General features: G+C 49.4%; 1 protein-coding gene across 2 annotated transcripts in view; it reads right to left on the reverse strand.

The window, feature by feature from the left end:
* The window catches only part of LOXL2 (lysyl oxidase like 2), a 100,616-nt gene that overhangs the window by 53,765 nt on the left and 31,460 nt on the right, over positions 1–15,391 (reverse strand). For both annotated transcript variants that reach the window (XM_036032684.1, XM_036032683.1), the window contains exons 2-3: positions 10,924–11,365; positions 1,857–2,032 (exon numbers count right to left, since the gene is read on the reverse strand). In XM_036032684.1, coding sequence (XP_035888577.1) covers positions 1,857–2,032; positions 10,924–11,323 — 576 coding nt within the window. In that variant the 5' untranslated portion in view covers positions 11,324–11,365. The remainder of the gene's footprint in view (positions 1–1,856; positions 2,033–10,923; positions 11,366–15,391) is intronic.

The raw sequence follows: 15,391 nt of genomic DNA on the forward strand, positions 1-15,391 counted from the left end.
CATGGGAAGAAAACATGAAGACCAGTCTGGGTCGAGCTTCCTCTGGAGCCCTAACAGGGCAACATGAAGTCACCTTTCCTCAGCACTAGCCTCACGGTCGGCTGGAGGTTAATGCATGGGGAAGGCTCCTTGGCCTGGACTCCTGGCAGCTCCCACTGCCCCTCGGGGGTGACATCCAGCATGTTCCTTCAGGAGGAAGTCTTGGCTGCCTACCCGCTGGCCCTAAGCCCCACATTCCCTGCACATGAGCAGTGCAATAAATATCAATATTCACTAATTTCATTGTTTAAGTGGAGAACTTGTTGAAAAGATAAATTGGAAATAAAGCCATAAAGGCAGAAGCAGGGTCTGAAGCCTTTTGCCGCTCCCAGATGCTTCCCAGGGTCGGGCTGGCAGCGTCGGGATCGCGTAAAGGGGCTGAGAGGACAGCCTGGCCCCACAGCAAGAGGCTCTGCTTCGGACCCCGGCTCCCACCTCGTCATTAAGACTGAATCACACCTCTCTACACAACGGGAACGAGCGTCTTAGAAAACGTTTCCTCTGGTCATTTATCCATATCGAGAAACTTCAAAATATACATACCATTTGAAACCATGACTCTATAATTCCACTTCTTACCACAAATTGTACTGATGCCATCAAAAATGCAGTGAAAGATTATGAACAATGATATGTATTATAATTTTATATTTACTGATCTATACCTGTCCAATAAGCAAGAAAGTTTAACTACATTACAGCAGGTTCATGAGGTAGAATGTTTGGCAACTAATAAAAATAATGGTTTGGACAGTCTTTGATAACACGATAAAATTTTCAAGATATATAACACTAAGTTAAAAATTTAGAAATAAAGCTTGGAGTCATAAGATTTCAATATTATAAATATTACCCAGTATCTGCATTTTCAAAGGGTTCTGATCCCCAGCTGGATTTGAGAACAACTCTCCTGGGGTAGCCAGCCTCCGCGAGGGCCCCCCACCTCCTGCCCTCACAGCCTCGGGCAGTCTCCTCCCACACTGTACTCAGTTATTTTGTGGGACCAATAGAACACAGCAGAACTGATGGGATGGCCCTTCTGAGATCAGCTTAGGAAAGACTGTGGCTTCCATGTTTTGCTCCTTTTCTTTCTCTCTTAAGTCACATACTCTGGAGAAAGACAACCACATGTCTTAAGGAAACTCAGGCAGCGGCGGAGAGGCTGTGCGGAGAGGACCGGAGAGCTCCAGCTGACAGTCAGAAAGCAAGTAAACCTGCCCACGGCCTCCAGGAGCCAGCATAGGAGAGGCTCTTCCAGCTGCGGCAGACAGGATGCCTGCAACCTCCTGAGAGACTCTGAGCAGAATCAACCAGCTCGGCCACCCCTGGACTCCTGACCCTAGAAACTGTGTGAGATAATAAAAGTTTGTTGAGCGAAGCTGAAAAATCCGGGGGTCAGGGGTGGGTAACTTGTTACACAGCAATTGATAATGAATATGTTTTCCTGGTCTAAAGGACAAGCTCCTGAGCAAAGCACAGAAGGCCTTTCATGCCTCCTGTCTAGCTGCATTTCACATGACCCCCAGATGCACATTTCCTTCGGCAGTACTGGCCTGCTATTCCCCAGTCCTCAACTCCACAACTCAGGACCTTGCCCAAGCCGTTCCCCACTGATGCCCCTCCCCCCACTGATGCCATCCCCTGCTTAAGAAATCCTCCCTCAACATCCCCCCCCCTACACACACCAGATCACATAGGCTTGGGTCCCCCTCCTTAGTGTTCACACACACACTTCCTGGAATCAGAAAGCAAAAAGTGAGTTACACGGCAGAAAGAAGACATCCATATGAAGAAGTCAGCAGGAACACATGACTTGCCTCTACATGGTTGACCAGTGAATTGTCAAATTTGAACCCGGGAATCCTTTTCTCACTGCACACCACACCAACGTCTTCTGTGTGCTTGCAGTCAGTGACGCCCCAGCCGTTGGAGGAGCAGGCTGCAAGGGTCGACTCCTTGCCAGTACAGTGGACATTGTCCAGCCAGATGGGCCCTGAAGGGAGCAGAGAAGAGAGAAACCAAGCACTCTGTCAAAGCAAGTTTGGATCTTTGGGGATACCAATGTTGTACATGGAAAGAGATTTTCTCTAATCTCAGCAGCTATGTGTGGTCATCAATTGATTTTTAGTATATCAAGATATTGCAGAGTTCTAGACCATCTATCTGGATCCCCTTGCCAGAGGGACATGGTAGATTGATGGAACGTGATCAGGATCCCCTTGCCAGAGGGACATGGTAGATTGATGGAACGTGATCAGGGTAAAAAGCAAGGTTGAGCTTGGGTGTCACGTGGTTACAGGGGAAAAGGCAGGGACACTGCATACTAAGCTAGGTTTGACTTCTGACTCAGCCACTTAGCTACGTAACCTTGGTCAAAGCCCTTTTATTTCACCAGTAAAGTGGCGATCATGACACTTGAATCCTGGAATGTGTGCAGACTAGAGATGATGTATGGCACATGCCTAGTGTATTGTCAGCCCATAGTTACCCAAAAAATGGTAGTGATGATGATGATGGTTTTAGCTGCACTGACTATGGCACAAGCCAGACTCACCTTCTGTCTGTAGCAGAGGCTGAACTGGACCCTCCGGAGAAAGTCTAAGCTATCCTGCAGCTGAGGCTTTTAATAAAGGCATTTCCACGTGTGTTCTTTCCCCTGACCTCCCCACCACTTGGGGAAGAGGATAAAGTGACATCGCTATTCACACTTCACAGACATGGAGCTCTGGCTCAGACAGGGCGACTCGCTCTGCAAGGCCACCCCCAGAGCCTGGCACCCTGGGCCGTTCAGTGTTCTTCTCACTTCTGGATGTTTCCATCTGCCGACTCAGAGACTAACCCACAGAGCCTCCTCCTTATGTTTCCAAAGGCAGGTGCAGGCAGGGCTGGGTTGTAGCAGTGTGTCTGCCTGGGAGGTCCTGTGTGAGTGGGCTCCCCTCCTGGGCCTTTATCTGATTTGCACTAAGCAGAGGATTCACTGTGCAAAATGCTAGAGGGTTAATCACATTGAGACACCTCCTCATGTCCATCAGGATGGCAACTTTCAAAAAGTCAGGAAATAACAGGTGTGGGCGAGGATCTAGAGAAATTGGAACCCCTATGCACTGTTGCTGGGAATGTAAAATGGTGCAGCCTCTGTGGAAAACAGCATGGTAGTTGCTCAAGAAATTAAAAATAGAATTGCCATATGATATAGCAATTCCCACTTCTGAATATCTACCCAAAAGAATGGAAAGCAGGGCCTCAAAGAGATATTAACACCCATGTGCCTACAGCGTCATTCACAACAGCCAAGAAGTGGGAGCAACCTAAGTGTCTGTTGACAGAACGTGGTACATCCATACAGTGTGATATCATTCAGCCTGAAAAAGGGAGGGGGTTCTGATGCATGCACGCACAGCACACATGAATCTTGAGTTCATTACGCTAAATGAAATGAGCCAATCACAAAAAAGACAAATACTGCCTGATTCCACTTACACGAGGTTCCTAGAGTGGACAGACTCATAGCGGCAGGAAGTAGAGTCAGGGGCCAGAGATGGGAGAGGGGTTGGGGAGTGGTCGCTTAACGGGGACAGAGTTTCAGTTTTGCAAAATAAAAAGTGTGTCAGATGGTGGTTGTACCACAGCGTGAATGCACTTAACACTATCAAACTGTACAGTGGAAAATGACAAAGGCAGCACATCTTTATGTTATGTGTATTTTACCATAATTCAAAGTAAAAAAACTTAAAGTGCTTTTCAAAAAGTGATTTTTCTAAGTGCCACTACCGAATGAAAGGAAACAAAATCAAACCTGTCACTCTTTCATGGCTCCATGCAGAACTCTGTAATATAACGGGGGCAGATAATCTGGGTCAAGTTCTCTCGCAGGCTTGGGGCCTAAGTGACTCTGTCAATCGTTTAAACAGGCCTGCTCCCCATTTCTAAAGTGAAAACAGTGATACCCAGCAAACAGGTTGCCATGGATATTCAGTGAGATAATCTGTGTTCCTAGTACATGTTCAAACTCCCTTTTCCTTTTTTCTTCCCAGTAAGTCAGAAAAACAATGGAAATACCATTATTTCCACAATGCAAGGAAGAAGGGGATGAAAACCACCCCCACAGCAGAGATAAGAAAACCAAGGACACCCGAAGCTCTGAAAGGTGAGGGAGGACCCAGGGCCAGTCTCCAGACATGGACATCGAGCCCCTGCTGTGTTCACTGTGACCCATGGCCGTTCAGGGCCCCAACGAGGGAACGCTTTGGATGCATCCAGGCTAACAAAGAGCTTATTGAAAACATCTGGGCTGAGGTTTTCCAACTGGTTTCTCAATTTGGCCCGGTTTGCAAGCCATCAAGCTCCACTGAAACATATGCTCCCTAACTGATTGCTGTTTCAACAACAAACCAGTGTTTGTCTTGCTAAGTACCAGCAACGGAAAAGACCCTCCATGTGTGACAACGGCCTCTTCCTTGGAACATCCTGTAGCCACAGCAACAAAGGTGGTGTGAAGAAGTGCTCTTTTCCATCTGCAATGAGAGAACTACCCGTTCTAGGGGGATGGGAGCCGGACAGTGCAGCCAAAGGCAGCCTGCAGAGCTGAAACACATTTCCCAGGGTCTGCCTAACTTCTCATAAGGAGCAGTTGCAATTAGCCCCTGGACTGCAAATGGGAACTAACTTACCCTGAAGAACTGCTTCCTCAAGGAGCTTCAGCTCCACCCCCCCCCCCCCCATCATTCTACCCTCCACGTATTCTCACTGGTTATTTTGTTCTTAGATGTTGGAAATGTAAATTTTTATTTAGTCCAAGACTGCATCCCCATGCATGGTATTCTCATACGGCCTAATTTCACGACAGTGTCTTCCTGGCTGCTAAGTGCCAGTCCACTAGGCTGCCCTGACGCAAAGCAGCCAGCGCTGGCCCTGCCCGCTGGGGGCAGGGTGATTCTGGGCACAGGGCACAGGGCACAGATGCCATCTCAGAGCTGCTAGAGCAGTGGCACTTGGCATGTATCTGGGGCTTCCAACCTTGGACATAAAATGCCAGTCAATCAGAAGCAATACTTCCTTTTATCCTTTCTACTCATTCACTCTAAGAAATGCTTCTGAGGAAAGGCGATGTATAGGAGAAGTAAAGTAACAGACCATTTGGAAGAGAAAGACCATAAATTAATTTCCACTTGAATGCTGGAGCGTTCCACTGGGCATTCCCATCCGTTCCATGGACCACAATTTTATTCTCTTTATTTTATTTTTTATTTTAGAGAAAGGGAAAGGGAAGGAGAAGGAGAGAAAGAGAAAGATCGATTGGCTTCCTTACATATGTGCCCCAAATGGGGACTGTACCCGCAACCCAGGCATGTGCCCCTACCAGGAATCAAACTGGCAACCTTTATCTTGGCAGGATGACGCCCAACTGAGCCATACCGGCCAGGGATTTTATTATTGTTATTTTTACTTCTGATTTTAGAGAGAGGGAAAGGGAGGGAGAAGAAGATAAGTTAGAACCTTTAGGGCCTCACTTGGTCATCTGCTGGCTTCGTCACTCTGATCTGAAGAATTTGGGGTGGGGGAGTGCATTAGCAATCAGATCTGATCTCAGATCCAAAGACAGACAGAGGAAAGCCACTGTCTTAGGTTCAGGTGGCTTGAGACCCACCCAGAGAGTGAGAAGTGGGACAGCTGTTGCCTCTAGAACCCTCTACTGGGGCTCATGATGTTTCTGAGCTCAGAGACACCTTGGGAGGGAAGACCCACTGACAGGCCAGGCTGATGTGGGCACTCTCCCTGCCTTTGCTGCTTATAGCCTGCACCTGAGAGGGGAAGGCGACAGTGAGCACTCCCGGAGGGGTGACCTCAGACGGGCGCAGCTGCGGCATTCCCAGCTCACCCAGAGCCGATTCCTCGGGCTGAGCCTGTGGGAGCACACTCCAGGGCTTTGGTCACGTTCTCTGATCACTGTGCCAAGTACCGTCTGCCAACTGTTCTTCACACTCTCCCACATCAACATAAATCAATCAGCTAATATTTACTGAGTTCTTAACTATGACCCCAGTGCTAAATAGCCTAAACTGATGAAATTCAAATACATTTGTGTTTAAAAGGGCTCTCGTGATGTAAGCCAAGTACCACTTCGGGGGACAGCATGACCTGAGTCCTGGAGACACGACAGTTACAAGTATGTTAGCATCTGTTTCTCCCCTGCGTTCTTTCACACTTCTTTCCTAAGTCTTGACGGTTTCAGCACCATACAGATAGCCCTCCCAGTCCTCTCGGACTCATCCTCACTCGTCCTCCTCTCTCTAGTGACGTTCCCCCACCCTGCATCAGCTACCATCCCACAGCCATAGCTTAGACCTTAGCATTACTAATAATCACATCCCCTCCCATCTCCATTTGTACCTTCCTGCCCTGCACCCACATCCCTACCCCATCTTCCTAGCGTGCTTCTTCTATGTTGCAAGCTCAGCAGAGACCCACAATCCCTTGGTCCTAGCATGCTGCTGTCCATCAGCTCCGTCACCTTCCATGGACTCCGATTTTATTTCATTTTAGTTTTGATTTTAGAGAGAGGGGAAGGGAGAAAGAGAGAGAGAGAAACATGACTGGCTGCTTTCCATATGTCCCCAACTGGGGACCGAACCTGCAACCAAGGCATGTGTACTGACTGGGAACTGAACTGGTGACCTTCACTTGGCAGGATGATGCCCAACTGAGCTACCCTGGCCAGGGCTTTTATTTATTTATTTTTTTTTTACTTTTGATTTTAGAGAGAGGGAAAGGGAGGGAACAGGAGACAGAGAGAAACATCAATGTGAGAAAGAAACATCAATTGGACCATGATTTTAATCCCTCTGCTCCCATGAACTTTTCTCCCTTTGTCATCCCTGAATGGCACAGTCTGAGTCAGATCACCGCCTCTCCAGTAACACCATGCCCACTCCTCAGCAGGTGAGCGCGGGGGAAGGGGAGGGGAATCACGTTCATCTTGTCTAATGACAGGTAAACTTTATGTTTGGGTAGAAATAAAATAAACTTGTCACTGAAAAAAACCATAGCCATTAAAAAGTACTTGTTATAAAATATTTAGGTTTGGACAGCCCAGAACAGAAAACATAAATTTGACATTATCCCCCAATCACTCAACTTGCAGAATAAATAGAGACGTGTGAACACGGAGAAGCATCTGGAGTTCTTTGTAAAGGAGACAGGCTATGGATTGAAAAGCCCAGCATCTGCTAACTCAAGTTTTTGCTAAGGAACCCAGATTCAGCATCAAAAAGCATTTCACCTTAAATTCGGTTACCCGACACGATGTATTCAATAGCACAGAGTGAGAGACATGTATGATATGAGATTTCCATTCTCCTACAATTTCTAGAGTAACAGAAAGCCAGGATTGGAAGGGACCATAACAATGGTCTAGTTCAATGAATCCCAGGCCTGGCCCAACCCCAGTCCAGAATGCCCCGAGTCAGGCCCCCAGGGGCTCCTGTGCCGTCAGTGTGGCATCACTCCATCAGTCCAGAACGAGACTCTGGGCCCCTCTTCTGTCCAGTCAGCCAAATTGCCGCCCCAACTCAGGGAGGGCAACTCTCAGCTTCTGTTGTGTTTTTCTTTTTTGTTTGCTTGGTTGGTTTTTTTTTTTTTTTTTTTTTTTTTTTTTTTTTTTATAATGCTCTTCACCCTTATCTATTTTCCCACTTAGGATCATAAATTATGAAAGTTTTAAAAGTTCTTTGTTTTTAAAAAGATGTTCTATGTATTTATTTTTAGAGAGAAGGGAAGGGAGGGAGAAAGAGAGGGAGAGAAACAGCCATGTCTGAGAGAGACATCAATCAGTTGCCTCTTGTACACGCCCCAACCAGGGTCCAAACCTGCAACCCAGGCTGGTGCCCTGACTGGGAATTGAATCGCTGACCTTTTCGCTTGGTGGGTCGATGCCCAGCGAACTGAGATACACCAGTCAGGGGACGGACCGACCGACCTACCTCCCTTCCTTCCTTCCTTCCTTCCTTCCTTCCCTCCTTCCTTTCTTCCTTCCTTCCCTCCTTCCTTCCTTTCTTCCTTCCCTCCTTCCTTCCCTCCTGCCTGCCTTCCTTCCTTCCTGCCTTCCTTTCCACCTGTTCTCCTTCCTGCTTTCCATCCTTCCTTCCTGCTTGCCTTCCTTCCTGTCTGTCTTCCTTCCTTCCGGTCTTCCTTCCTTCCTTCCTGCCTGCCTGCCTTCCTGCCTGTCTTCCTTCCTTCCTTCCTACCTTCCTTCCTTCCTGCCTGTCTTCCTCCCTTCCTCCCTGCCTTCTTTCCTTCCTTCCTGTCTTCCTTGCTGCCTGCCTTCCTTCCTTCCTTCTGCCTGCCTTCCTGCCTGTCTTCCTTCCTTCCTTCTTTCCTTCCTGTCTTCCTTCCTTCCTGCCTTCTTTCCTGACTTCCTTCCTTCCTTCTGCCTGCCTTCCTCCCTTCCTTCCTTCCTGCCTTCCTTCCTTCCTATCTTCCTTCTTTCCTGACTTTTTTCCTTCCTGTCTTCCTTCCTTCCTTCCTTCCTGCCGGTCTTCCTTCCTTCCTTACTTCCATCCTTCCGCCTGTCTTCCTTCCTTCCTTCCTTCCTTCCTTGCTGCCTGCCTTCTCTCCTTTCTTCCTCCCTTCCTTCCTTCCTGCCTGTCTTCCTTCCTTCCTTCCTTCCTTACTTCTGGCTTTCCTGCCTGTCTTCCTTCCTTCCTTCCTTCCTTCCTTCCTTCCTTCCTGCCTTCCTTCCTTCCGCCTGCCTTCCTTCTTTCCTTCCTGTCTTCCTTCCTTCTTTCCTACCTTCTTGCCTTCCTTCCTTCCTTACTTCCTGCCTGCCTTCCTTCCTTCTTTCCTTCCTTCCTGTCTTCCTTCCGTCCTGCCTTCCTTCCTGCCTGCCTGTCTTCCTTCCTGTCTTCCTCCCTTCCTTCTGCCTGTCTTCCTTCCTGCCTTCCTTCTTTCCTTCATGTCTTCCTTCCTTCTTCCTACCTTCTTTCCTGCCTGCCTTCCTCCCTTCCTCCCTGCCTTCCTTCCTTGCTTCCTGCCTTCCTTCCTGCCTTCCTTTCTTCCTTCTGCCTGCCTTCCTTCCTTCTTTCCTGCCTTCTTTCCTTCCTGTCTTCCTTCCTTCTTTCCTGCCCTTTTTCCTTCCTGCCTTCCTTCCTGTTTTCCTTCCTTCCTCCCTTCCTTCCTGTCTTCCTTCCTTCCTTCTGCCTGCCTTCCTGCCTGCCTTCCTTCTTTCCTTCCTGTCTTCCTCCTTCTTTCCTACCTTCCTTCCTGCCTGTCTTCCTTCCTACCTTCTTTCCTGCCTGCCTTCCTTCCTGCCTTCTTTCCTTCCTGTCTTCCTTGCTGCCTGCCTTCCTTCCTTCCTTCCTTCCTTCTGCCTGCCTTCCTTCCTTCCTGTCTTCCTTCTTTCCTTCCATCCTGCCTTCCTTCCTGCCTGCCTTCTTTCCTTCCTGCGTGCCTTCCTTCCTTCCTTCCTGTCTTCCTTCCTCCCTGCCTTCCTTCTTTCCTGCCCTTTTTCCTTCCTGCCTTCCTTCCTGTTTTCCTTCCTTCCTTCCTCCCTCCCTCCCTTCCTTCCTTCCTTCTTCCCTTCCTTTCTTCCTCCCTTCCTTCCTGCCTGCCTTCCTTCCTGCCTTCTTTCCTTCCTTCCTCCCTTATTTCCTGCCTGCCTTCCTGTCTTCCTGTCTTCCTTCCTTTGTTCCTTCCTGCTTGCCTCCCTTCCTTCCTTCCTTCTGCATGCCTTCCTGCCTGTCTTCCTTCCTGCCTTCCTTCCTTCCTTCCTGCCTTCTTTCCTTCCTGCCTTCCTTCCTGACTTCCTGCCTGTCTTCCTTCCTGACTGCCTTCCTTCCTGCCTGTCTTCCTTCCTTCTGCCTGCCTTCCTGCTTGTCTTCCTTCCTGCCTGCCTTCCTTCCTGACTTCCTGCCTGTCTTCCTTCCTGACTGCCTTCCTTCCTGCCTGTCTTCCTTCCTTCTGCCTGCCTTCCTGCTTGTCTTCCTTCCTTCCTGCCTTCCTTCTTTCCTGCCTTGTTTCCTTCCTGTCTTCCTGCCTTCCTTCCTTCTTTCCTGCCTTCTTTCCTTCCTGTCTTCCTTCCTGCCTGCCTGTCTTCCCTCCTTTCTTCCTTCCTTCCTTCCTTTGATTTTTTATTTGTTTATTTTTAGAGAGAGGGGAAGGAAAGGAAAAAGAAAAGGAGAGAAGAAAGTTTCAAAAATTCTTGAAAGCCCAACTTCCAACTGGAAACTGAGGCCAAAGGGGACAGGCGTTTCCTCCAAAGGACAGGTTAGTTAGGGCAGCAACAGGACTGAGCCCAAGGTTTTGGGCTCTTAACACCTGCTCTCATATCTTCACCGGGGAGGAAAGAATTGGCCAACCAAAGAAAAAAGCCCAAAGCAACTCTGTCGCTGTAATGGCCAGCAGGGCTCAAACAGCCCGTGAGTGCTGAAGGACAGGGCAGGAGGGCAGGGGGGCGCAGAAGGCTGGCCCGTGGGCTGCCTTCGTGAGAAAGAGCAAGAGGAGCCCCTTGGAAGGCGATGGGGAGAAAGGTAGGGGCTCTGCCAACTGATTCTGCCAGTAGGCAGGCGGAGTGCTGGGGGAGATGAGCACAGACTGACTACAGCCCCTATTGAAAGTCCTCAGCCAGGCTGGTGGGCCCCAGATACCAGACTTCATGGGCTAAATCCAGGAAAGCCTGGGCAAAGCAGGACGGTTGGTCACTACGTCCTTCCCAGGCACCCCTCCTCCCCCTGCCTTCTTGCACAAACATATCAGGCTGCCCAGGTGGACATCGTCAGTAATTCGTACTTGACGGTAATTGCAGATTCCTTCACCAGGTTCACCGCATGCAAACCCATTCTGGGGGTTCCAGGGGACCCCAGCACTAGTTGCAAAGCACAGCGCATTTACCTTCCCCCTTGCCATATGAGGAGCTGGCAGTCCAGGACTTGGCTTCCACGTATCCCAGCTCCCGGCAGACGACATGGGCAGCATGAATGGAGAAGTCATCATCACACACAGTGCCCCACTCGCCTTGGTAGTAAACCTCCACCCGCCCCTCACTGTGCTTTCTCTTCTGCCCAGCCAGGCGCAGCTGGATCTTGGCGACATCAGCAGGCACCTGAGGCTGGTGGTACTCAGGAGCAGGCTGCTGGAAGTACTCCGGGTAGTAGGGCCAGCTACCCACAAGGTACTCCTGGTACTGCGCCGCCACGGTGTGGATGAAGAAGAAGAAGAACACAGTCAAAGAGCTCCAAAGGCAGGAGCTCTCCCACCTCACCATACCCATCCTCAGGCTGGAGGGCTTCATGGAGGGGGCAGTGGGTGCTTTGGGGCCACAGGCAGGAGTCTCCTGGAACAGAAGAGAGATGCAGGTTACAGAAATCTACACAGCATCTGTGGACTCCCTACTCGTTTGCTCTGTAATTAAAGCTCTTCACATTCTAGACTCCAATCTCTTCTTGTCTCCCACCTTTCATATCAGCCAGAAAGGCCTGTGCACCCTACCTCTTTGCCCACCTATCTTCCCTGAGCTCTAAAATGCCTACCCCCACTAGGGTTCCTCACCGGAAACAAAGCACACTGAGACTTAATTTGAGGAGAGTGTTTTAAAAGACTACCTGGCCATAGTGAAGAGCTGTTACCACCCCCAAGCTGAAAGGGCTGGGAAGGCAGTGGCTAAGCTCAGAGGGCTGCCTGGTTGGAGCTGTGGCCTTAGGGAAGGCTTTCAGAGCCACCCCACAGCAACAGAGGAGGAGCAACAAACACCTGACCTCACTGTCCTCCGGTCCCCCATCCCTTGCTGGTGCTTCCTACTGGGCAAACCCAAGCCCACTGGGGGCCCAGCGGGTGGTGGGGACAGCAGGTCGAAAGGGCAGGCCGAGGGCGCCCAGCACACTGCCTCTTTCTCCTCTCCTCTTACACGTTCTCATTCTCCAGGCCCAGCTCAAACCCCACCTCCTCGGGCAACATCCCTACTGAAGCAGTCTCCAAGGTTCTCTGCCTCCAGGTGGCCTTATTACCTAAACATTCTTCTCACCCTTCCCAGACACTTTCATGTCCCCAAGTGGGTCACAAACTTCTTAGGGTCAGGATTTCTTCTCTGGCTCCTCCAGAGTGACTATTAGAGGTTCATGGACCATCCCCAGATAGAGCCTGCTTCTGAGTTCCCGAATCCGGTCATATCAAAAGAGGTAAGTATTTAGCTCTTTGGCCCTTTCATAATTCAGAGAGAGGAAAAACTCTCTTAAAGAGACTGCAGGTGTGTCTCATGGAAAAGGAAATAGACTAGGGCTGTGGGGCCCACCAAGACAAAAGCAGGACAGGTAGGGGAAACAAAAGGGTGACATAATACATGTCATCGTAACCAGGTCCAGGGGGTTAGGCTAATTGCACACCTTAGTGCATGGCCCAGCACCATCAAGGAAGGACTGGTAAGTGCCCAGAGCTTCCCAGGAGGGATGACCGAACTGGGAGAGGGCCAGGCAGTGCCTGGTGCCCAGTCCCCAGGGTGGGTGCTGGGGCACAGAGGACAGGGCTCAGGAGACAGCCAGGCCTTAGGACTTTGGAAGGCTCTCCAGGTTCACTAAACATCTGGCCATCCTGCGATGCACAAACGAGGCCTGGAAGTCGTAAGACTCCTGCGATGGCCCCTGGCCACACTTGCTTCCCGTCAGAGCACATTTGCGTCCACAAGCTCATCTGCACTCCTCCACCTGAGGTGTGGTGGGGGGAGGTACGATTACAATTCTTATTTTGCAAAAGAGAAAATTAGGAACCAGAGATGGCTAAGGTTCTTCACCTGAGTTGCACCATGAGTGCAGGCAAAGCCAGAGCAGGGCACTGCCAAACTACCAAAACGTTGGCAGTTCACCATCACATAAAAACATCCAGATTCCACCGGGGACAGGGCCGCCTTTCCATTTAGCAAGTATCTGCATTTCCCAGCTTTAGTTCCAGTGACATTTCTCTCTTTCCCCCCACTCCAGCCCCTCCCACATCCCCTGTCCCATCATATCTGCCTATATTTGGTTTAACTTTTTCCACCCAGACCATTGTGCCTCTTTCCACCCTCCACCCTCCCTCCAAATAGCTGATGTCATGATCCCTCCCATTCGCCAAAGACACCTTCCCAGAGCCTACTATTCAGAATGAGTGCCTCCTCTGATTCCTGGAAAACAGCAATGTGCTTGTGCCTTGCACTGTTGTGGGTTTGGGCTCTACCAGACTCAGCCCAGGGGGCTGCAGCCATCTCTTTGTCATTTACACCCAGCATCACATGGCTCTGGCTTCGCAGACTCGCTTGTATGAGATAGACCTTCCTGCCAAGAACAACTGGGAAAGGCAGATAAATTCTAAAAGCATATGTTTGAAAACACCAGAGAGCTCCTGAGGCAGCAAGGACTCAAGGGCCAAGAATCCAGAGAGACAGGAAGCATACCTGCCCTCCAGCGTTTGTCAGTCCCAAGGCATTGGCCCACGGGCTGGGAAGCTTATTACTCAAAGCTCTCAGCAGGCCCCCAGGACTGGAAAACTAAAATAGGAGGTTAACGGGAGGGAGGGATCTGTTGATTATCCCCAGGCTTTCAGAAAGGAGTCCATTCCTTCCACAAGTTAGAGCACAGAGCTGTGCGCTATTGTTAGAAAGCTCTAATATCCACATACTTGGAATTCCCCAAGGGAGGAGAGAAAGAATGTAGGAAAAAACTTGTTTGGAGAGATAATGGCCAAAAAGTGTACAAAACTGATGACAGATTATCAATCCAAGCAGTATAGTTTACATAGAAACCACATCTGAGTTGTGGAAAATCTAAGGCAGAGAAAATCTTAAAAGCAGCCAGAGTATAAAAGGAGCATTTTACCTTCAAAAGAGCAACAATAAGACCAACAGCTGAACTCTCAACAGAAAACAAGGAAACAAGGACATGACAGTTTCAAAGGGATGAAAAAAATAAGTCAGCCTAGAATTCTGTAACTGCTGGAGAGAATGAAGGTGAAAAAAAGACGTTTCAGACGAACAAAAAATAGAAAGAATTTGTTATCAGAGGATCCACAAGATGTTAATAGTAAAGGACATTCTCCAGGCCAAAGGAAAACTGGTCCAAGATGTTAGTGTGGAGGGGCAGGAGAAATGAAGGGACAGAAGGGGCCGAGATATAGGTGAATCTACATGAAGATCAACCTTGTAAAAAAGGTAGGAACGACTCGTGGGTTTTATAATACAGAGTGGGCAAAAGTAGGTTTATAATACAACTAAATAATATAATAATTAGTAAAGAACAGTAACGCAAGAATAAATGGTGTGGGGCAGGGCGGGGGGTGGGCTGTGTAAGAGGGCTGCGGAGTAGCTGCCAGCTCCATACACTTGCTCCCAGCCCTGGACTGGACTTGCAGCTAAACTACAGAACAATCAACTGGTAAAAAACCATTTGAAGTGTACCTGATCTGAAATATTATAACCAAGATGCTCAGAGGAAGCCAGGAGGAGACTTGTAGGATGAGCAGAGATGTGGCAAGGGTGAGCCCCTTCACATAGGCGTGGTGGCTGAGAAGCTAGAAGGATATCGTGGCTGTAAAACTCTCTACCCCTAGGAGTGTGGAGTCTCAGCCCCACACAGGGATCCCCAACCCAGAGCAACAGAGACAGGAAGAAGGGGAGTCCTCGTAGCACTGGGCGGTGGGAATCAGGGGGGATTCTGTGAAGACTCAGAGTGCCACGATCCCAGGGAAAGAGCGCTCCTATAAGTTGTTACACCGCCAGCCTGGGATGTTTGCTCAGGGCCTATTGTAACTAGGTGCAGCCAAGGGGGAGCCCCAAATAGGGATCTGTAATGGGGTCCAGAACTCAGGGTGTCCAGGAAATATTAGAAAAAAATATATAGGATGTCCTCACCCCCATAAGTCTGAGCTGGGGGATGGGACTCGTGGAACAGGGCCATTGAGAGTTGTTTTGAATAGCAACAGTTTTGCAAATAACCTCTAGAATGGTCATTTACCATATCAGTAACCTTTAACTGGTTGCATAAATATGTTAAATAGCTGTGGCCTTGCTTTGAGAGAGGGGGATGGGAGTCACTTCAACCCATGATGTAACTGGGAAGCAACTCCCCCTAGTTACAGAGCCTGCATGGAAGCTTGGAGATGATTGGCTATAAACCAGGGGGCCATGCCTGCCTGGACTTACTATGGCAGCCCAGTAAAGCTGGAAATATACAGGAATGCTGGCAGCTGTGGCCAATTGTGGGAGGAGTCGTAAATGGTGCGGCAGCCTTGCGTCTTTTTGGGACCACGAGGCTTGGGCAGAGAGGAACCACGGACTTCTATTTCTTTTTCTGAGATACGGTACCTCGGACTGGGCAGACGGGGAAGGAAGGGTTGT

This window comes from Phyllostomus discolor, chromosome 8 (genome assembly GCF_004126475.2).
Source record: "Phyllostomus discolor isolate MPI-MPIP mPhyDis1 chromosome 8, mPhyDis1.pri.v3, whole genome shotgun sequence".
Lineage (NCBI taxonomy): Eukaryota > Metazoa > Chordata > Mammalia > Chiroptera > Phyllostomidae > Phyllostomus > Phyllostomus discolor.